The sequence below is a fragment of the Lissotriton vulgaris genome, chromosome 3_1, assembly GCF_964263255.1.
Source record: "Lissotriton vulgaris chromosome 3_1, aLisVul1.2, whole genome shotgun sequence".
NCBI classification, from domain to species: domain Eukaryota; kingdom Metazoa; phylum Chordata; class Amphibia; order Caudata; family Salamandridae; genus Lissotriton; species Lissotriton vulgaris.
This window is the reverse complement of record NC_141689.1, coordinates 920,145,940-920,168,295: the sequence shown is the minus strand read 5'-3', so window position 1 is coordinate 920,168,295 and position 22,356 is coordinate 920,145,940. Positions and strand designations below refer to the sequence as shown.

General features: G+C 47.2%; 1 protein-coding gene across 1 annotated transcript in view; it reads right to left on the bottom strand.

The window, feature by feature from the left end:
- Positions 1–22,356, bottom strand: part of LOC147727211 (transmembrane channel-like protein 1) — a 371,185-nt gene that overhangs the window by 85,860 nt on the left and 262,969 nt on the right. Inside the window, exon 14 of the mRNA XM_086963587.1 lies at positions 21,729–21,857. Within this exon, the coding sequence (XP_086819713.1) occupies positions 21,729–21,857 (129 nt within the window). The remainder of the gene's footprint in view (positions 1–21,728; positions 21,858–22,356) is intronic.

The following is a 22,356-nucleotide window of genomic DNA, read 5'->3' as shown; positions in this document are numbered from 1 at the left end:
ATGTCTTTTTCTTTACAGGTCAGAAAGCTTAATTTAGGGAATTTTGAAATGCCAGACTATTGTGCCAATAAACTAATGGTTAATACTGATTTAATAAAAATGTTTGCTATTATTAAATGAGCTAATAAAGAGTTTGAAACTGAAACTTTAAACTTTAAAAATAAAGACTTTAAACGTCAAGCTGGTCTTGATTTATTTAGTCATTACCATCAGTAAATCCATTGGCCATAGTGGCTTAATTAAATGTTTTCCTTATAATACTTATGATTAAAATGTTATACTGCAGTTGTATATAATGTACATAATATTGTTTGGATAGTGTGATTAATTAGGCCACATGATTCAGCTGCACGATTTTCTGTCTCAGTTATATGGGCCTTGGTATTAATTAGTAAGGTGAGTGTTTGGTAGTGAATGGTGGTGTGTGAGACGGAATTTCTATAGTGACGCTGGATCAATGTAGACCAACCTATCTAAACTTACAGCAATTGGAGAATGGCAAATGCATTATGGTTCGATACTGTAATAATTTAATCTCTTTTTAACGTTTTAAAATTAGGATATACTTATTTATTATGAATTACTGTATGTATATTTATTGCTGCTTTTATGATTTTCTTTTTGTAATATTTTTATTTTGATTTAAACAGTGTAATAAACAAGGCAAGGGCCCCCGAGGTGCCATACATTTCCCCACACAGGGGGCACATTTATCAATCGTTAGCGTTGATATCATGCAGTAACAGAAGTATGTAATCAAACGCAAAGTTCTTACATCAGCATCCCAGTCAGCTCTGCAATGAGGACGTGAAAGTTTAAACCACCTATTGACATACAAGCAGAAGGTCCTGTGCAGCGAAAGTAGAGGGCAATAAGCCCTGCAATATGCACCCCAGAGGGCCCAAGATCAAAGGAACATAAACAAACCCCCCGTCCCAGTCCTCCCCCTCCCTCCCCATGGTGGTGACTCCATACGCCCCAACTGCCATTCCATCATTCATTCTAGACTTGAAAGAGGTGTAGTGATCTTAAGGATGCGGGACACACAGCTGATGGCAACCCTTTAGAGAGAAAGGCAACCAGCGGGTCCCACTGAAATTGAAAGTTCTTGAAGTTACCCAGGAAGATGTCCGCCATTCTTTCCATACTCAAAAGCCTCCATAGCCTTGCGTGCCACAGGGAAATTGCTGGTGCCCCCTTCTGTTTCCAAGCGGCAGCCAACGTGAGCTTGGCAGCTCCTAGGCAGAGCCACAAGATCTTCTTGTCCGCCCGAGTCTGGTATTCCAGACCAGGTTCCCGTAGGCCCAGTAGGACAGAGGCGATGGAGTTCTCGACAGAATAGTGAAGAATGGCCTTGATATGCGAGAGAATTTCCTCCTAATAAGGCCGAATCACCGGGCAGTCCCACCATATATGGCGGAAGTCACCCAGGAGCCCACAACCCCTCCAGCATTTGTCGGACGTGGTCGGATATATGCGATGAAGCCTATTCGGGCAAAGATACCATAGCATAAGTGTCTTAAGATGCGATTCCCTTGGATGCAGTGAGTGATTAAACGCAGTCAGGTCCCGCCACAGTGCAGACCATTCGTTATCAGAGATATCTCTCCCCACCATTTCCTCCCACTGTTCCATGTAACGAGGCCTAGGCGCCTCAGCAGATCGAAGTAAGAGCTGATACAGGAATGAGATAGTTCCCTTCATGGTAGATGACCGCAGTAGGAAGGCCTCAAATAACGATGGTGGTCTTGTAGCTGCCTCCCGTATTCCAGGCGACGTAGCCCAGTGGAGCAACTGCACGTTATGATATCGTTCAGTCTGGGGGATCCCATAGTCCCGCATACAGTTAGTAAAGGAGAGAGGATCCTGCCCATGGAACAAATGGGCCAACGCTCTACAGCCCCCTTCCCTCCAAGCATCGAAGGGTCCCTCTTGGAGCGCCGGTGAGAAGGCTGGGTTGAAATGTATAGGTGTGAAAGGTGAGGGAAATGTAGTCCACCTCTCGTCTGAGGCAAGTGTGTCCCAGACCTTCAACGTCCTCCCTGTAGGGGTGCTAATGTAAGCGTTAAGAGGGCGGTCCTTCTTGGGCTTCCACGCCAGGTCCCATACTGATCTACCAGATACGCTCCGGTCCATGTGGAGCCAGTGCTTCTCCGATGTTTGCTGCGACCACTCCACTAACACCCTCAGTTGTGCCGCTTTATAATAGAGCTGCAGGTCCGGGAGTCCTACCCCTCCCTCAGACTTTGGTCGACGCAAGACCGTAAAGGGGAGACGCGCCCGCCCCCCCTGCCATATAAATCGCAATATCTGAGTCCTGAGGAGTCGAAAGAAATCGCTATCCAGTGGAATGGGCAGTGCCTGGAATAAATATAGATATTTGGGAAGGAGAACCATCTTTACAGAATGGATTCTGTCCTACCAGGACAGGAATTTAGGTTTCCACCTGTCCAATTCAGCTCGTGTTTTTGCTAATAGAGGGGGGAAGTTGGCTGAGAACAATCCGCCCACCGTCAATGTCAAATGGACCCCCAAGTAAACTATCGAACTTGTGGCCCATGCTAAGGGCGTCAAGGGACGTACACGCTCCACCTCTGCCTGCGATAGGGTGAGATTCAAGATATATGACTTACTATAGTTGACCTTGAAACCGGCCACTGTTTCAAACTGCAATAGGGCCTCCCTGATGCAGGGTAATGAGTGTTCCGGGTCCGCCACCGAAAACAAAACATCATCCGTGAATAGCGTGATTTTATGTTGTTCTCCCGTGAAGGGAATGCCCCGAATCCCCTCGCTCTCCCGTACCGCCAATGCTAAAGGTTCAATGCTCAGAGCGAACAGGAGAGGTGAAAGAGGGCAACCCTGCCTGGTACCCCTGGAGTGTGGAAAGAACGCCGAAAAGTGTCCATTCACTGTCACCCGTGACCTGGGGTTGCAAAAATTGGCCCTCACCATAGTAATAAATTTATCCGAAAAGCCATATGCCGACATTGTGTTAAACAGGAAGCCCCAGTCCACTCGATCGAAGGCCTTTTCGGCATCCAACCCAACCAGGACCGCCGGGATGCGGAATCTATCTGCCTTTTCAATGAGGTGCACCACCCTCCGCATGTTATTGTGAGTCTGGCGCCCCTTGATGAATCCGGACTGGTCAGGATGAATAATTGCCGGCATCAGATCCTGTAACTTGCGCGCCAGGATCGCTGAATATAGCTTAGCGTCTATGTTAAGTAGCGCTATTGGGCGGAAGGAAGCGCACTGGGTAGGATCCTTCCCCGGCTTTGGCAAGACAGTAATTACCGCCTCCGCCAAAGTTCCGGCCGAGGAACCAGAGGTGGCCATATCATTAAAGAGGGACACTAAGAAGTCGCAGAGTTCGGTGGCGTATGTCTTGTAGAAGACGGCTGTATAGCCATCCGGCCCGGGTGCTTTGTGTAGTTTCAGATTTTTGATGACTTCAAGTACCTCTTCCCTGGTGACCGGGGCCTCCAACAGTTCATTCCACTCCTTCGATATCTGGGGGAGTGGTAGGCGCCGCAGGTACTCCCTTTGTGCTTCCGTATCGAGACCGTCCCCTGCGTAAAGGTCCGCATAAAAGCGGCCAAAGATGCCCGCCTTCAATTCGTCCCTATGCTGTAACACGCCCGCGTCATCCTTAATCCCACCGATATATTCACGCTCCCTCCTGTCACGCAGTTGACGCGCTAGGTGTCTACCCACCTTATTCCCAGAGGAGTAAGATTGTCGCCCCAGCCTTAACATCGTGAGTTCAGCCCTGTTATTGTAGTGGGCTCTCAGTTTCCCTCGAACCGCCGTAAGTGGACGTAGAGTCGCCCTCGATGAATTGAGCTTGTGCGCATGTTCGAGTTTGGCCAACTCGGCCTCCAAGTCCTCCCGGTCTTTCCGCCGCAGCCTATTAAGATTGGCATTAAGGCTTATACACGTTACCCTTACGGACGCCTTAAAGGCGTCCCAAGTATTAACTACCGATGTGTCCGTTGTGGGGTTGAGGTCAAAAAATTCCCTAATGGCCTCCCGCAACGCCCTATTCGATGCGTCATCCCTGACCACCGAGGCGGGGAAGTACCATTTCCGCTGTCCGTTACCGGACGATGTCCAGCGAAGGGTGAGGACCAGCAAACTGTGGTCGGAGACTGACAGCGGGAGAATGGTGGAATCTAGGACATCTCCCCTAAGGGCCTGGCTGAGGAAAACATAATCTAATCGGGAGTAGGAGTGGTGTACATGGGAAAAGAATGTGTAATCTCGGGAAGTAGGGCGATAAAATCACCATCCATCAATCAGCCCCATTTCTCCCATCAGCAGTTGTGTTGCATCCGAAAACACACCCTTAGCAGCCCTGTGAGTCCTAGAGCTATCCACAACCTTGTCCCACACCAAATTAAAATCCCCCATGAGGAACAAGTGCCCATCAGCGAAATCCCCCACCTTCTGCAGCAAGTCCTGTAGGAACTTATTTTGGCCAACATTAGGGAGATAAACCACCACAAAGGTACACATTCGTCCCCGAACAACCCCTTTCACCATCAACCATCGGCCATCCTTGTCACTGTGCACCTCCACAGGTTGGAAATGCAGCGCGGCGCGGAAGAGGAGGGCCACCCCTCTGTGTTTCGTAGTAGCAGAAGACCTGTAAATAAGAGGGTAAGCCTTATGTCTAAGGCGCAGCTCGTCTTTGCGCGCTAGATGAGTTTCCGGGAGACCCACCACATCCAGCTGATGATCAGTCACATATTTCCAAACTTTCTGTCATTTCTGCGGCGAGTTAAGCCCTTTAACATTCCAGGTCCCTAGACTAACAGGCATCACATAGTATCACCCCGACCCCTGCCAATACCAGCCCATGAGTTCCCCCACCCAGAGGCCTAAACTCACCCGCCACATGTACTGCCGACGAACTACCCGCCACCCCCCACCCTACTCCACCAGCCGGACAACAAGTCATCTTGAACCTTGAAGACGCCCCCTCCGCCCCAATCCTCTGTGTTTCCAACGTGCGTCTCAGCCACACACACCACCTAGCACCCTTGTCACCACCATGGACCCTCCCCGACCCCCTCCCCTCTCGCCCCCCACCCCCCAACACACCCCACAACAAAAGGAACAAGAAGAAGAAGAAGAAAAAACTCAAGTCACTGAACCTGAACCAGTCTCCAAACAGTTCCAGTAGGCCATAGTTCGACAGGTCCTTTCTGGACTGGAAGCAGGGCAGGGGGACCGACACGGTGACCCCCAGGGCCACGGTCCGAGGCGTCTTCTCCAAAAGTACAACCAAAGCCCCGGTACCATACGGCCATAGCCCCTCCCGTGCCAGACCCTAGTAACCAAAAGATCAGGCCGCTCCAGAGCTTTGCTGGGAATCAGCTAACGTTGCTGAGGCCACCGACGCCACTGCATCTCCCCTTTCCTGCAGGCTAGCAGCCCGATCCGGCCGCTGACGTCAGGGAGACGAGCCCACTCTATGCCATGAGGACGAGCGATGGCGCCTCCTCGATGGTGATGCGGTAGTTTCCTGGGAAGGTGCGACGTCATCCAAGCCTAGGAGATCCTTTGCCACCTGAAGGGAACGAATCTGCGCCAGCCTGTTCTGCCACCGAAAGATGATACGAAAAGGATGACCCCAGGAGTAGGAGATTCCACGGTCCAGCAGAAAGGAGGTCACGGGGCGAAATTCCCGTCTCTTCCGAAGAGTTGAGGCAGCTAGATCCTGGTAGAGCTGCGGGCGGTGGTCCCTAAACTGCAAAGACGAGATGGCTCTGGCCTTCCGCAGGATGCGCTCTTTCACTTGAAAATCGTGAACACACACGAGGATGTCCGGTGGGGGCCCCCCCGCCGGGGTAGCCCTACTCTGTGCACCCTGTCCATTCTTATTTCCTGCACATCCTCCTTGTCCAAGACCTGCAAGAACAGGGCCTGCACGTAGCCACGCAGGTCCCCCGCCTCACCGTCCCATTGTGGTAAATAGTGATTTACCGTCGGAATTTCTATGCGGTAAAGTTCAATAAAATAACTCAATCGAAAATAAAGAGACAAAGTCCGTGGCAGCTGAGTTTCAAAATGGGTTTTATTCCATAAAATAGAATGGTTCGAACCAGGATATCATGTTCCTTTCACCATAAAGGATCAGGAAGGGATAGAGCATACTTTATTGACAGAGTATAACTTTTATAGTTAATGCACAGAATGGTGATGAATTACAGAAGGCGTAACAGCTGAGAGAAACGAGATAAGAACACATGTGCGTAGCAATACGTAATCAGAAGGCGTGCACTAGGGCGTACACAGAGGCGTGTGCTAGAAACGTCACATGAAAGTGACACAAGTGGGTGGATACATAGTGGAATCTTGCAGTGTCAGCAGAAATCTATGGCAAGGATGCGCGCGCAGCAGCATGACGTGTGACTGACGTGAGGCTGGAGGGTGCAGGGGACTTGACATTTAGCACTAGAGGAAAGAGACAGAAGTCTGGCATGTCAGATCAACTCGTTCCTAAATCATATCTGATATCTTGTGTTTGGGGAACTATATTATCTAGAAGGAAAGGTATCTCGGGCAGAGGCTACTCTATACTGACTATTAATGCGTGCATATGTGACTACGTGTCTGCGTGTAATGTGAGGGCCATGGGCCTACCATAGTAACAGGAGCAATGAATTACTTGCATGGAGACAGAGAGGCCGGGCCCTTTGCTCTGCAGCCGGGGAAATGTTTATCTATTCTGCTAGACTGGAATGTGTTTTCGAGGAGCTGAGCTCGGCTATACTGATAACTTGAAGGCAAAACACTGTCTTTGGCAGGCAAGCAGGCCGAGCCGGGCACCGCTCGCCACGCAGGGAGTAGGACAGAGGTCAGGGAGGCATCCCACGTTGCAGCTTTTCAGGAGGCAGAAATCAGGGCCTAGCCCTGCAGGACTAGGGAAAACGTGGAAGTGCACCATAAAAAGACGTTGGCAAGGCATACTTAGGAACTGAATTATCGATCCATTCATGGCAGATCTGAAAGAGGACATGTTAACGTTGGACGCAAATGTATTTGCGTCTTCATAGCTGGCACAGGAGGGAAGTTACATGCACTTTAAGCTCGTACATGGAGACGGTGGGGTACACGTTAGGGAACATTTCTGACCATAAAATTTTATATTTCCTCATTCCCTCCTTGTTCCCCACGGACCCTTCATGATACATCAATCCTCATTAGTCCATCTATTTGTTCATATAACATCATTTGCTCTTCCTTTTTCAGACGGGATTTAGAATGTGGACTTGGATGAGGAAAACAGGAGGTGGCGCACAAGCCGCAAATCGCCGGCCCACATTGTATACATAGGCAACAACTGAATACTATGAGAAGGGCTATTCCGAGGAAGGATAGGACTTTCCAACCCCAGGCTGATAACACGCTCCAGAACCAACCGGACCAAGTCCAAGTACCTGGGTTCTGGTGTATCTGACTTGCAATCTTATGGAGACGTGTAATGGCTTTATATACTGACGGTGCATTATTAGGAATGAAAACACAGCAGCTCGATCCGAGGACTTTACAGGCCCCGCCCCTATCGGCCAGGATGACGTCAAGGACGAGACGATTTTGAAGAACGACAAGTCTCATAGCAGACTGTTCCTCGGTCAAGTTACCTAGGGCGGAAGTAGTTTCATTCACTACTGCTTCGAGGGTTCTGGTTAAGTGACGTATAGATTTACTATTAAAGACAGCACCTAAATAGGGAAAGAAACCTTTATTGAAATCTGTGTATCGTTCCCATGCCGTTTCAGTATAGTCGACAAGCGGGAGATCTCTCTTGTGTCTGTTAGGCACTAGCCGGGAGTTTCTATGATAATCAGGTGGAGCTAGAAAAACAGGTGGCAGAAGGAATGCAATGTAACATGTCCCAATCTAGTGGCAAACGTATATAGGCTGTATGACCACAAATGAAATAGGAATGGCGGGTAGCTTTGAATGTAGACTTGCCTTTATCACTGAATTCGATCACAGTAGTACATTTACTATGACCTAGAGGTACTGAACCATTTTTTCTGACACATAATTCGCCTTTGACGGGTAATACTGACATAGAGGGTAAGTCTGGTCCTGTATCAGACTGAACATTTAGAATCATGAGGTTGAGTGTATAATTCCCTAATCCATATACTTCATTTTCTAGATCGGTCCCTGTCCTTTGTGGAAGACCCTCCTTGTTAGGGTAACATACTTTATGCAGAACTGTGTTCAGATTTCCCCATATCCAACTGCCTTTGTAGACTACGGACTCAGAGTCTAAAGAATTTATTAAACTAAACCAGGCACCACAGGAACCATTATGTGTGAACGGGTACGGGAAGAGGGGCAGGACTCCCTTGTATTTCTGATAGGGAGGAAGTCGGCCACATATCCAACAATTTGTAGCATTGCTGGTCTGATGAGAATGATGTAACATACTGATAAAAGTATTGTTGCGCAGCGCAAGTCGGTAAGACAACTCATGAGGGGGTAGTTCACTGAAAGTATGCTCGACAGTGCTGTTTGAAAAGAAATGTGCATGTATGGAGAGAGGGAAATACATGTGTAACAGAATACTTGCAGCAATAATCGTAAGACTCAGAAAAACATAATCAATAATGTCACTATACAGTGACTACGAAGAGATTTACAATATTCTCGTTTCTTGAGCTGTTTCTGTCTATATCTCTCTCTATTGGGGTCTAACGGGTACATGTCAGAAACTGTCTAACCGATTCACCTAGGGGAGGACTTAAACAATTAAACTGTCTGACTTGCTAGACCTCAGTTTTAAACGATATTCTTGTTGAGGAGTTTTCTCTACCAGGGGGAGTTTAGAGTCACTGGAATCTGGGCAGTCCTTAGAAGGGGAGGAAGAGTCAGTCTCTGGCGGTGATCCGTAAAGTTTTTTAACATGACTCATATGGACCCATCCTTTGCGGCCCTCAAGCTTCACTGCCGTCCTCGTTGTCAATAAGACGAGCTTCGGCTCCTGCCAGCGGGGCTCCAGCGGGCTTTTCCTGTCGAAATTGCGCACAAAAAGAAGCTTCCCGGTGTAATCTCGTGCGGCTTCACCTCGGTGTTGTCGGGAAAGGCTGCAGCTACCTGTGAACGACATGATTGTAGTGCAGACATCAAGGAGGCAAGGTAATCTGTCAACATATTACTATCAACATCAGTTAACTTTCTTGGCATAGGCGTCCCCCACATATTCGGTGGCCTACCAAAGACCACCTCATACGGGGATAGCCCTGTTCTAGAGTGTGCAACCATTCTCATGTAAAATAATGCAACTGGCAAGGCGACTATCCAGTCGACCCCTTTCTCGGCACAGATTTTTGCAAGACGTGTTTTCAGTGTCTGATTGTGGCGTTCCACGAGACCTGCTGCCTCGGGATGTCGGACGCAGTGGAATTTCCACTGATATCCTAGCAAGAGTGAAACCTGCTTCATTAATTCGGACGAGAATGGTTGGCCGTTATCTGAGTACACGACACGAGGCAAACCGTACCGTGGGAAGAATTCGCGAACCAGCTGCTTGGCAGTGGTCGGAGCAGTGTAATCTGGGACTGGATATGCTTCTGTCCAACGGGAAAGTGCACAAACAACTACGAGGACATATTTGAATCCTCGACATCGTTCCATCTGGATATAATCCATCTGGAGGACTTCAAAAGGGTAATCGGGAGGATTGAATCCACCTTGCTCTACGGGAATGCTTTTGCCTGGGTTGAACTGACAACAGATCATGCAAGTACGCACTTTCTGTTTTGCTGCTGCTCGTAAATGTTTGTTGTACCAGAGATTCTGTAAACTGTCTAACATGGCTTTTTCTCCCAGATGTGCTGGACTATGTGCAGTGTTGTTAATAACTTGAACCATAGAGTCGGGGAGAAACCATGTGGCTTTTCCCTTCGTCATCCATCCCTGATCTGTCTGGATCCCTCCTAGTTCAGTCCATTTCTTTATTTCGTCTGGAGTAGCATGTGTCTGTATGTCAATTACATCTAGTGCAGGATCCTTAACTGTCATGCAATGTGTCGGTGTCGGAACTATTGTCTTTGTCATGTCAGCTGCATGTGTATGAGTCAGAGCTGTGTGTTTCGCGGTTTGATCTGCCAGGTCGTTACCCTGGGAAATGGTGTCAGTAACTTTAGTATGTGCTTTACACTTCATGATGGCTATGGCTGATGGCAAATGTATTGCTTCTAACAGTGCTTGAATGAGGGGACCATGTTGTATTTTGGCTCCGTGAGAGGTCAAAAAACCTCTTTCCTGCCAGAGCACACCGAAGTCGTGTACGACTCCAAATGCATAACGTGAATCTGTGTATATGTTAACATTCCTGTTTTTGGCTATTATACAGGCTCGGGTCAGAGCGATAAGCTCTGCAGCTTGAGCAGACAATGTATCAATACGGTGTGTTTCTTTGACTTCAGTTTCAGTGGTCACTGCATATGCGGCCACTAATTCGCCTGTGCTTGTTCTCATACATGAACCATCCACATAAAGTGTCAGGTCTGGGTTAGTCAGTGCAACATCTGTCAAGTCTCGTCGGGGCTTTGTTACTGCATTAATGATCTCTATACAGTCATGTGGAGCTGGATCTGTTATGTTCGAGGGTAACAATGTGGCAGGATTGAGTATGTTACAGCGTCTGATTTCTATGTGTGGTTGGAACAATGTCAATTCATAACCTGTCAGTCGTGCTATAGTCAAGTGTTGAGTCTGTGTTCGGTTTAAAAGAACTTCCACAGAGTGTGGAACTTGTACTGTCAGAGGATGTCCTAACACTATGGAATCACTTTGTCGGATTGCTAAGGCTGTTGCTGCAACTGATTTTAAGCACGCAGGCAGAGCCTGGGCTACTGGGTCTAATGTACTTGAAAAATAAGCACAAGGCTTATGTGAACCTGCTTGATCTTGTGTGAGGACAGACAACGCTGTACCATCACGTTCTGTAACAAAGAGTGTAAAAGGTTTGCTGTAACATGGTGTTGCTAAAACTGGTGCTTGACATAATGCTTTCTTTAATTCTTCAAAAGCCTGTGTGTGTTCCTGAGTCCAAGGGAGGACAGTCGAAGTCGCTGCCTCCTGTGTTGTCAACTGTATAAGTGGCTTGGCTAGAAATGCGTACTGGGGAATCCATTGTCGGCAGTAAGAGGTGAGGCCAATGAAGGCCCGCACTTCCTTTTGTGTCGTGGGTTGCGGTAAGTGTGCAATTAACTCGATGCGGTCCGGTGTTAGCTGTCTCCCCCTCTTGGACAGCAAGTGCCCAAGGTACACCACTTGCTGAACACAGAATTGTAACTTTGAAGGGGAAACCTTGTGTCCCTTGTCTGCCAGAAAATGTAAGACTGTCAGTGATGCGTGTTCACATTCAGGTTCGCTACGAGCGGTGATCAGCAGATCATCGACATACTGCAGCAGGGCAGTGTTAACTGGCATTTGAATACTGTCAAGTTGTCTTTTCAATGCTTGGCTGTAGATGCTGGGGCTTTCTGTGAATCCTTGAGGTGCGCGTGCAAATTTGAAGCTTCGGCCATTTAAACAGAATCCGAAGAGATATTGGCTTTCCGGATCAATGGGGACACTGAAGAAGGCGTTCTTGAGGTCAATTACAGTGAAGAACGTCGCCTCTGAATCAATAGCAGTCAATAAGGATGAGATGTCGGGGACCACAGGGTACTGTGGCACAATGCATTTATTTAATTCTCTCAGATCAATCACCAACTGATAAACTGGTGGTGCATTTGGGTCAGTACGTTTAAGAATCGGAATGATAGGGGAATTACATAGATTGGAGTCGGTTTCGACAACCACTCCCTGTGCAATGAGCTCTTCAATGATTTCCAGTAAAGCCACTACAGCATCGGGTGGTAACTTGTATTGCCGGATTCGGGGCAGAACAACACCTGGCTTGAGTGTAACACGGTATGGTGTAATGTGCATACAACCTACATCAGTTGGGCCTTTCGCCCACAAATGGTCTGGTACATTTTTCAATCTGTCATCAAAATCTCGTAACACATAGTGACCTTTAAAGTCACGCAGAAATAGTCTAACTCCTTCCGGAGAACAACATATGACCGCTCCTAGAGCCTTCAGTGTCTTGATACCTAACAAGTTTTCTGGACATGACTTTGTGAGTAATAAGTCTGTAGTGCGTGACAATGGACCAACTGCTAGGGGAACAGGTTTCAATACTTCATTAACAATAGGCTGTCCTGAAAAACCAAGGGAAACATTCTGTGAGCCTGAGAGGGGTGCCCCTGGAACCTCATTGTGACTTATCGTTGTTCGACTTGCCCCTGTGTCAATCAGAAACTTTCTATCCTTTCCTAATACTTGACTATGTACATAAGGACCCTCTTGATCTACAGGTACTTCAATAAGAGGCAAGCCAACTTCCCTCTCTAGGCTGTTTCATGTGTATCGCTGATAATCGGGGTAATCAGATTGTGCATACTGGTACATCTGTTGTGAAACTTGCTGTGTCGCGGCAATAGGCTGTGGCTGTTGTGCCGCTACTGTCTGTACTGTCTGTTGGGGAGCATGCATTGGCTGGGTGTTCTGTGGAACATGTTGCTGGACCTGATGTTGGATCTGGTCCTGTCTAGGCTGACGGGGTCTCTCTTTAGTTTTACCTGTGGATATGTTGTGTTTCAGGACGGCACATTCATTTACATAGTGACCTGGCTGTTTACAGTAGTTGCATGTCCCTTTAACAGGAGCCGCCAATTTATTAGACTGTGTCATACCCCTTTTCTGACCGTCAGCTGGGACTGACTGAGCAACTAGCATTTTCATTTTCGTGTCTTTCATACGCCTTTGTTCGTGATCTTGTTCTTCTCTAATTCTATTCTGGTGGTACTGTAACATTTGTAACATTTGGGATGGCGTATTTGCTTGCCATGTACTCTCGACTTTATATACACGGTTCTTAACCTGGGGCAGGGAATTCTCGACTAATTTGGTTACAAAAAGGTGCGGGTATGACTCGCTACTTGGTTTCAGGCCGCTATTAATAATAAAACATTTCTCGAATCTGGAATAAAAATCACTAGTGTCTTCATCGTGTTTCTGTTTACAGGCTGAGATTGCGTCCCAGTCTTCCTTTTTCGTTGTCAGTAATCTTGGCAAAACCTGTACAATTAATCCTGGTAATGCTTTGGCTTTTTCCCCAAGGCCTAACCCTGGAGTACGACCATTTTCCTCGTCTTCTATTTCAGTCCAATTAATCTTTTTATCTCCCACCTCCCATTCTTTCTCTTTGAGTTTCTCGTAAATGCCAGCTGGCAACAATACTTTTAACATTTTCATAATATCTGAGTACGTGTAGTCACCCATGAGTAGCATATCTTTAATTTCTCGGTGAAAACCTGCAGGGTCTTTATCGTGACTGGGTACTAGTTTCTTCATTTCTAGCAATTCTATTTTAGTGAGGGGTGTATATACATATACACGTTCTAGTGTGTCATCTTCTTTTCTTACTGGATGTACTTCTCGTAAGGGATTCTGTCTGTCGAAGTAAAACATTTTTCTTTCTGGGGGTGGTGGAGCTGACATAAACTGTGGTTTCAGAAAAGTATTATACTTGAGTCTCTGTTCTAGAATTTCTTTAATTAGATCGGTACCTAGGCCTCTCCACCTATTAGAGAGCAGTTCTACCAATATGTCCGGTAAGGGACCCGGATCAGAATGTTGGCTCTTAAACAACGTAATGAGATGCTGAATCATGTATACACTAGCTAATTTTTGTTCATCAGGGGAAAGGCTCAAAAACGTCTGAGCTACTACATCATCATTATACGTACTAGAATTGTCAGCCCATTGTACGGCGGACCGAGCTAGTTCTTGTTCATCCATGGAATTGAGTACATGGTACCCCATTCGATCTTTAAGTATTTTATCGGTAGCCTGAAACAAATGTTCAGGAGTCCTCGGATTTGACATGGCTGCTTGAAAAAGTCTCTTACTTTCTGGACGTACCGGACGCATTGTATTATTAAAGGGTCTTCCCTTACCTACATATGCTATCATTTCTTTAGCTGGTAATTGCAATGTTTGTGCTGTGGTCTCGGGTTGTTCCTCCTCCTCCGAGGATTCATTCTTGTCTGAATCTATTTCTCTTTCAGGCTGTCTTCTTTCGTGTATTTTAACTACTACTTTTCGGATCCTTTTGTACATGTTTTCTATACAACTCTGTTTATCATGTTTCCGTCTGCTATATTCTGACCCCATTTGTTAAGTGCGTTCATTTCTTCTTTGTCTACACCAGGCCTATCTTGGTCTCTTATCAAGCAGTTTATGAAGAAGCATAATATCATACTTTGAGTGTCAACTTCCTGGTATGCCATGGCCTGGCCAATACTTTCAGGACTTTCCCCCGTTTGGACAAAATGATATATTCTGTCTAGATGGTCAATCATTCCTGGTAGTAACATTAAATAGTTTGCAACTCGTCGTAGACGTACTGATGCTAGCATCATTCTGTCGTCTTTACCGGGTACTGGATCATATCTACAGTCTGTGAGAGGCTCTTTAAGTATATCATAATTCACTGTTTGAGGTGTACGTTGTTTTGCTAAATCCCTATAAGTCAGTCTATGTGTTTGTGGCGGCGTTTGAAAACCTCCTGTCGCACCTCCTGAGGTGCCAGGTCCAAAAGGATTTAGTGGATTAATGCCAGGAATAATAGGTGCAGGAAGGGCTGGGGGAATAGGCGCAGGATGTGGGACGGGAGGAGGAGTTTGTTGTTGCGGAAGTGGTTGATTATCTCGGGGCGGGGTGCCATCAGCAGGTGGCGCATGGACACGTGGATTTGTATATGCGGGAGCTACGTCGTCTAAATAGGAAGAAAGGAATATGTCCTTTGCGGTCTTGTGGCGTAATTTAGTCGGAACTAATGGAGGGGGCAGATCTTTTGGTACTTCCGGGGTGGCCTTAGGTAAACCCTCGGGCAGAAGAGGATACATACCATTCGCAAGAGTGTTTCGCTGTCGGTCTACTTGTTCTGCTTTGACTCGTATACCTTCCTCAACTAATTCATTTTCTCGGGCTTTTTCTGAATCTTCCCTATGTTTCTCTGCTTTTCTGAATTCTTTTTCTGTTCGTTTATGCGATTCTTTACGCCACAATTCTATGGCATCTTTCTGAGATTGTCTGGCTTTCTTTTTCCATAGCGCTTCTTCTACTCTCATGATGCAATCTGCATCCCATGTCCCCGTAACGGGCCATCTATATTTCTCTTCTAGGTTCTTAGTATAATCGGCCCATAAATCTAGGTACAGTATGGCCTCGAAGCCATGCTTATGGTACATAAAATTTCCAGGAGTGTCCCTAGGTGGGACAGGAATTGCTTCCTCTAGTATCCCTTTCCTAGTTCCTATCTGTCTTAATTTGCTGAATAATGGCATCTTGATATTCGGTACTTGATACTTACTTGAACCTGAACACACCTTTGACACAAAAACACAGTAATGTATATCAAACAGTCACTCATACCACGACATTAATCACATAAAAACATTTTGAACACATATTGACTACCCTTGACTCTAAAACGAGAACAAAAATCGAACACTTGAATATCTTGATATACTGTTAAACAGTACAGATACACTGCTAAAACAGTGCAGACCGGGTCTGTGTACCCAAACCCGTCTTTACCGGATACATAGTAATGCACCCGTCTAGATGCGTCCCCAGCAACGGTACTCACCGGGAAGCACGGAACGGAAGGCCTCGGAAACTCGACTGGACTGGACCGGACTGGACTCGACTCGACTCGTGACGTAGATACTTCGGAACTGGTGGGCCTCTAGATACCTCGGACCTTGTTCTCTTTGGCTGGGCTCTGGTCGGGATCCTCCGCACTCCTCACCGCCTCGTCTGGGTGCTGATCGCAGTCTCCGTCACCTCCGTAGGCCTGAGGGAGATACAGGAAATCCTGCGGGTACGCGTAATTGTCCGTCTTGGCTGGGGCAGGGGGCAAAGCCTGCAACGCACCTACCGGCGCGTGGGGTGGGGGAGGGGTCCCTATTCGGGCGCCAAATTAATGTGGTAAATAGTGATTTACCGTTGGAATTTCTATGCGGTAAAGTTCAATAAAATAACTCAATCGAAAATAAAGAGACAAAGTCTGTGGCAGCTGAGTTTCAAAATGGGTTTTATTCCATAAAATGGAATGGTTCGAACCAGGATATCATGTTCCTTTCACCATAAAGTATCAGGAAGGGATAGAGCATACTTTATTGACAGAGTATAACTTTTATAGTTAATGCACAGAATGGTGATGAATTACAGAAGGCGTAACAGCTGAGAGAAACGAGATAAGAACACATGTGCGTAGCAATACGTAATCAGAAGGCGTGCACTAGGGCGTACACAGAGGCGTGTGCTAGAAACGTCACATGAAAGTGACACAAGTGGGTGGATACATAGTGGAATCTTGCAGTGTCAGCAGAAATCTATGGCAAGGATGCGCGCGCAGCAGCATGACGTGTGACTGACGTGAGGCTGGAGGGTGCAGGGGACTTGACATTTAGCACTAGAGGAAAGAGACAGAAGTCTGGCATGTCAGATCAACTCGTTCCTAAATCATATCTGATATCTTGTGTTTGGGGAACTATATTATCTAGAAGGAAAGGTCTCTCGGGCAGAGGCTACTCTATACTGACTATTAATGCGTGCATATGTGACTACATGTCTGCGTGTAATGTGAGGGCCATGGGCCTACCATAGTAACAGGAGCAATGAATTACTTGCATGGAGACAGAGAGGCCGGGCCCTTTGCTCTGCAGCCGGGGAAATGTTTATCTATTCTGCTAGACTGGAATGTGTTTTCGAGGAGCTGAGCTCGGCTATACTGATAACTTGAAGGCAAAATACTGTCTTTGGCAGGCAAGCAGGCCGAGCCGGGCACCGCTCGCCGCGCAGGGAGTAGGACAGAGGTCAGGGAGGCATCCCACGTTGCAGCTTTTCAGGAGGCAGAGAACAGAAAGGGCTTGATGGCAGAAATCAGGGCTTAGCCCTGCAGGACTAGGGAAAACGTGGAAGTGCACCATAAAAAGACGTTGGCAAGGCATACTTAGGAACTGAATTATCGATCCATTCATGGCGGATCTGAAAGAGGACATGTTAACGTTGGACGCAAATGTATTTGCGTCTTCATAGCTGGCACAGGAGGGAAGTTACATGCACTTTAAGCTCGTACATGGAGACGGTGGGGTACACGTTAGGGAACATTTCTGACCATAAAATTTTATATTTCCTCACCATGGCACCGCCCGAATGCGAATGTTGTTCCTTCGGGAACGATTTTCCAAATCCTCGGTGTGGGTTTGCAAATCCAGGTTCTGTTCGGTGAGGCGGATGATGTCTTGTTGCAGCAGATGCACATCGTTCGCCACACTCAGGTCGTGATCCTCCAGCGTCGCCACTCGCTCTCCGATGCCATCCACGTCTCTCCGCACCTCCCTCAAGTCGGACGCCAACTGCGCACGCAATTCTGAGATATCCTCTTTAATGGAGACGAAGAGCTCTGTCATAAAGGCCTTAGTGACAGGTGCCTCGTCATCCGATTGCTTTGATGAGCCACTGGCTCCCGGAGAGGCCGGTTGCTGCGAAGATTTAGGGGCTCCGTCTTTCCCCGGCCTTCCCTTGCGAAGTGTGGTGGCCATCCTGGAACCGCAGTTGTGGCGGAGGCAAGGTATTCCCAACTCCTCAGGTAAGTCCGATAATGGCGTACAAGGGTAGCGCAGTCCTTCCCCCCCAGCTGATCGAAACCAGGAGAAGCAACACAGGCAGGTCGGCCGCCTGGCCCAGTGATCAGAAGCAGGTCCCCCAGCGTACCCCGCCAGCCCGCCAGAGATAGCGTCGCGATTAGGCAGGACTACCCCCTTGCGCAGGCCGACCGCGCTCACAGTTCAAGCTTGGGTGCCAATGTCCGTACTGGTGCGACAGTATTCAGGCAGGTATTTCGCTTCTGGCTTAGTTTGCCGCTGCAACTCCAGACTAATCGCCAATAGGCAGAGATAGTGTCGGTGTGAGATGCGCACATTCCGTGACTGACCGGGTCCTGCAGCCCACCATGCGTGCAGGCTCCTCGCTGTCGGCTTCCCAGCCCCCGGCTGTCCACGCTGTACCACCTCGTGCTCCCAATGTTCAATGCCAGTGTGCTGCCCCCGCTTCGGGGGGGGGAAGGGTCAAACCCTCACAAAAAGCCTCCGTACCACTGCCAGTGGTGTCTCCCCAAAGTCGGCCACCTCGCCACGTGGCCCGCCCCAGCCCAGCAGAGTCTGCCACAGGGATCGCCACCAGCGTTGTTCCTCGCCTCCGTGCCCGGGAACACAACCCAGGGGCCCAGCCAGGCTCTTCCCTGTCCCCACCGGGGGTCGCTGCACTCACCGCCGCCCCAGGAGGCACTCCCTCTGCTTGTGCCGATCTTCCGCTTCAGGGTTCAGCCACACGCCAGGGGGCCAAGCAGTTGTGTGAGGTCGGGGGCCTCTCCTCCGGTCTCCGCTCTAGGCCGCAGTCCCTGGCCTCGAGTAGCTGGCCGGCCTCGTTGCGGCGGCTGGGGCGCCCGGCCGTCAGGCTCCTCCCTCTCCCGGGCCGTCTATGTCCGAGCAGCTCAGGGCTCTACCGGGGGTCCAGCGGCCTCCGCTATACCAGGCACGTCACCCAGAGCGACTCCGCTGTCCTCCGCTCTCCTCCGTCTCCACAGGCCTGGTGCTGCCGCGGGCTCGCGTAGCGGCCCGACCAGCTGCTAGAGCCTCCGTCGGCTGCAGGCGACACAATCCAGCTCCGATGCCCCGTGAGGTTCCTTTCTGGCGGCCACCGTCTCTCGGGTCACTCCGGAGCAGCCCGCAGCCCAAGGGGGACCCCGGGGCCGATGCAAATTGAAGCTGTGTAGGGCCTGGCGCCGGAGGGGACTCACAGCACGTCCTACTCCGCCGCCATCTTGGCCACGCCCCCGCTTTTATTATTTTTATGTGCTGTTAAAATCGAATAAAGCTAAACTTGAACATGTACACCCCCTGCATGCACCCCATGGTGCAGAGGCAACAGGGGTCCTGTAGGACCACCATGAAAATTGTGGAGGTGAGGAAACTCCTAATATGCTCGGGGGTGCTGCAGTGACAGCACCAGCATATTACGGGTCTCAGACCGCTGCAACAGTGCCAGGGATTGTGGAACCCTGGCAGCAGGATCGGCGGTCCACTGGTGAACTTGTAATAAGGGTCTAAGACACTGTGATCCACAAGGTTAAACTAGTTTCTGTGAGAAGAACGTGTCTCATACATGTTAGTGTGTGTTATGTGCGATTTATTTGCAAAAGTTTAGCAAACATTTACACAGATATGATGTAAAGTGCATAATTGTTCAAAGCAAGTTTGTGAAAATGAACTAACGTTTTTTAAAGCAAGATAAGAGACACACTGTAGAAAAGGATCCAATATAGTTCATAGCTGATTTTACTTTTGACAGCAGAAGGCAAAGCCACATCATTATTATCATTATGTAGCTTTTAATGTCGCATCCACCATTAGGGGATCTGAGAACATAATCAGCAGTACTGAGAAAGATGAAATAGAATGTGTCTGTATGCTGTGCTCCGCATAGACAGGCACTAACCAATAGACAGTCTGTCGATTATTGCGTATGTTTTAAATGTAACTTTGTAACAAATATAACAGTGGTCAGCAAACTAATACATTTTCTGCAAGACGTGTAGAATATGGTCCAATATTTTGCCTTAACTTAGTTTACCATACTAAACAGCTGCATAAAGGATCAAGCAGCTTCTACAAGTGACATATTTTAGGAATTCTTTGCTGGAGAAACAGCATTTTAAATGCTCTCGTTCTCTAAGAAACAATTCGTCAATTGAGTTGTTTTCTGCAGAAATGATCTCATAACTCTCACCTCATGCTTATACTATGTATTGGTCTTCATATTTTACTTCATGAGTTTCCTGACGCTAGTTTGTTTGTGATCTCTGGGAGTGAAGATCGCTGGATTGTAGGCTTCTATTTTTTCCCTAGGATTTGTGGGATCACACAGAGTACAGATTTCGGGACAAAGCTGCCCCTACATATATATATCTTATATCCTGGGATTTCCTAAGATGAGGCCCTTTTCAGTGTATCTTTGTCATCCTGTCCTGAAAGTCAAATCAGCAGAAAGGGATGTGTTAAGCATATCAATGTTTGTTTGGATCTTGTCAAGTTTGATAACGACTATCATCAACCAATCCAAAAGGTTCCCTTTATGTAATTCTGCATTGGGGAATATTGAATGAATCTTAGATTGCTCTTCATTTCTCATGATTTGTGAGTGGACATAGCTTGGTTCTCTTAATGCAGGAGGGTCAAGTTTACAGTAACTACAATTTAATCTCAGCACTGGACAACACTAGTATTAATCCAGGCAGATCTACATTACATGTAAGGGTGGTATTTGGTGGGTGTTAAACTACTATCATACAATCATGTTAAAAACTTCCAAAGTTCTTAACACATTATCAAATGGGTATTAAAAACAGACATTTCTGAGCTACATCTTTGGTAAACCGTGGATTCAATGTCCATCTAGGTTTCTGGACTAGCTTTCCACTATCAACACATGTAACATGAGCTGGCATTGGAAAAGCACTGATAAGCGCATAGCTTTTAACACCCTGATAGCTTTTGCAAATGTCTGCCTGCTGCTCCTCAGTTACAAATTAGAATGTGGGCCATAGGAAGGGACATGGTCAATCAGTCACATCTTCTAAGTGGAGCATAGTTTGGAGGTGGATGGGTGAGGTGAGGCCTTCACCAAAGTCCAAATAGACTCAGGTCCACTTTAAAAGTGCAATGCTAATATCAGCTCAGGAGGATGGACAACACTGATGTATGTACCCAATAAAGCAATGTTGAATTCACCAGGAGCCTCATGGAAGGCTCAAAGAGCCAGCCCTGGAGATCTGTCTCGACATCGTCAAAAAGTAGCCATGAAAATGATGAGTCACTGAGTGGGATTTATTGATCCAACTGTGCTTGCTCAGTCACTGGATCAAAGAAGCTTGATGGTGCTGAAACTCCAGCAAGGTGGTGGCAAACATTGGGTCGAGCTATGAAGGGGTGGCTGGTTGCGGCAGGATTTCAAATAAGCGAGGGCTGCTCACTGGAAACACTGTTCAGTCATGGTGTGGAGTTATTTATTACTACTTGCAGCTATTGAGCTGGTGAGCTTGGTTTGGCTCGAAACCTAGCTCGTCCTGAGGTTTTCCATGGCTGGAGGAATCCAATTTCTGAGTTCAAAAACCCTGTCCAGGCTCCTCGTGGCAAGCTCCTTCTAGCAGGGCAGCATTTTCCAAAATATAGCTGTGCATTAACTATGTTGGGAATGTAAGAAGTTAAGAGTTGGATGCAGACTTTAAGCTCACATGCAAAAGAGTAAGCCTGGCTTGGTTGGACTACATTATAGAAATTGAAAGAAACACAGTATTTCATTCATGTGTTCCGGGTATAATTTTGCTACCTTTAAAAAAAAGAAAACTTTGCATGCATCACAACCCTTACAAAGTCGTGAGTCTCCTGACTTTGAAACTTTGCAGAGTGCTAATGACAAGCACATTCTTGTTGGCATTGCCTACTGTTAATATTGCATTATCTTTGTGCAAGTAACAATTAAATAATACAAATAAAGAAAATGCAACTCACCCATCCATATTCCAGGTCCCAGCACCAACAATAATTGAAAAAACGGACAAAAACAGCTTGCAGGAAATCTCCGGCGAGAATGGTTATGTATGTAGTCATTATGTCAGATACCGTCAGGCGTACAAATTCCTGTGAATACACATAAGCAGCTCAATGAAAACAAGTCTCATAATATTTGAGCTTACTCTGGGTCACAAGTAATAGCCCAACTCATAAAAAGATAATGTGTAACCACTGCATGTATGCACGTGTCTTTAAGATTCATAGGTTATTACTATGTTTCTTTTTAGTCTGGTGATTGCTGCCATTGACTGGTAATATCAACACATCATATTCTCCTCTATTGTAACATCATGTCCAGACAGAAAAAGATAATAATGGGTGTGCAATAACTAGAAATGACTACTTTATTGACATGACAGAACTCGTCTGCCTTAAATCTGACATAGCTTATGATACACAACACTTTCTTCCACAGGCGTGGGAATGGGGACAACTCTTGCGGTTCCATTTTGCCTGCAGCTATGAACATAAAAATGGTAGTTAGACCTCGTGTAACCGCCATCGCCTCGTGGACAATTCTGCAAATAAAATTTTTTATGAAGCATATGTCTAGCTCTTGGAGGGA